This window comes from Tupaia chinensis, unplaced genomic scaffold, assembly GCF_000334495.1.
Source record: "Tupaia chinensis unplaced genomic scaffold, TupChi_1.0 Scaffold144756_1, whole genome shotgun sequence".
In the NCBI taxonomy this organism is placed as follows: domain Eukaryota; kingdom Metazoa; phylum Chordata; class Mammalia; order Scandentia; family Tupaiidae; genus Tupaia; species Tupaia belangeri.
This window is the reverse complement of record NW_006204616.1, coordinates 107,958-109,137: the sequence shown is the minus strand read 5'-3', so window position 1 is coordinate 109,137 and position 1,180 is coordinate 107,958. Positions and strand designations below refer to the sequence as shown.

The window sequence follows — 1,180 nt, the reverse complement described above, 5'->3', positions numbered from 1 at the left end:
GCGGGTCTTCTGGGGGAGGGGCACAAGAACACTGCAGTGACAAAACGGCGCCTTGCATAGACACCGAGGCCGGCTAACGTGCACGGCTGGAAGAGGAGAGGAATGAAGAGAGAGAAAAAGACTAGAGAAAACAGGGCACAGCAGAGTCTCCATGGCCACTGCTCGGCTGCAATGAAGTTTACAGCCACCCTTTCCGCTTTGAGATCAGGGTGTCCAAACAGCGAGGGGAGAGGGGCTGAAGTCAACACTGATGAGAAGGGAGATAGAGGGGCCCTGACCAAGGCATCACAATAAATACATCTAGCAGCACACAGAAGCCTGAGGGGAAAGAGGGTCAAAGAAGGGGGACTCCCCCATTCACTCCCCCCAAAATAAGAGCTCTGTAATTACTAAACCATAAAAATAAACTTTAAACCTGTGTAGGAAGTCAGTTACCCACCCCTCAGAAGTACATTATGGAGCTGCATGCCCCTAACTGAAGAAGAGGGCAAACAGGTTAGGAGGAAAGAGAAACAGAGAGGTGACCCCACACAAGGGTAAGCTGTTTATCCGGTTTTCCCCCTCTTTCCAGGGTTGGCCCAAGTGTTTGGCACCCGAAGCACCTCCTCCATGTTGGAGTCTTCGGAGTCTTCCCCTATTTCCGAGTAGTATTCAAGTCCTTCTTCATAGCTTCCTTCCTCTTCATAGAAGTCTTCACCTTGTTCGCTGCCTGCAAGGAAATTTGAAGAAGGTAGATTAGATAGGCAGGTAGATATCACTCTAAAAGGCACATAGCCAGGTTTTTAGGGGACTGGAGACCAGTTGCCAAGTGCCTCTGCTTGGAACAAGCAGCCAAATATATGTGCGCCTGTGTATGTGAACTCAAGCAAGCCCACAGAGCAAGGGGAGAGTGGAAGGGAGGCAGGACAGCAGGGTGGGCTCCCTGCCTCTGTCTTGTCAAAATGAATACACCTCTGAAAGTAGCTTTTTTTCTCTCCTATATTCCTCATTGTGTCTCTTCCTGAGCTCCAACCTCAGCAAAATAAAGCTTCTATTCATCTCCAGGCAGCTCCCTCATTCTTCTCCTCAAGTCTGATACAAACAGACCCTAGTCTGCCTTCTTCAGTCCCCAACCTCACTCCCATCCCAAGGCTGGTCAGACAGATCTGCCTCTTCTTCAAGAAAAGAGATGCCATCAGGT

The 1,180-nt window shown here is 49.7% G+C and overlaps 1 protein-coding gene across 1 annotated transcript in view; it reads right to left on the bottom strand.

Moving 5' to 3' along the window:
- Positions 1–6: 6 nt before the first annotated feature.
- The window catches only part of TSPYL2 (TSPY like 2), a 6,310-nt gene continuing 5,136 nt past the window's right edge, over positions 7–1,180 (bottom strand). Inside the window, 1 exon segment of the mRNA XM_006167422.3 lies at positions 7–709. Within this exon segment, the coding sequence (XP_006167484.1) occupies positions 546–709 (164 nt within the window). The 3' untranslated portion in view covers positions 7–545.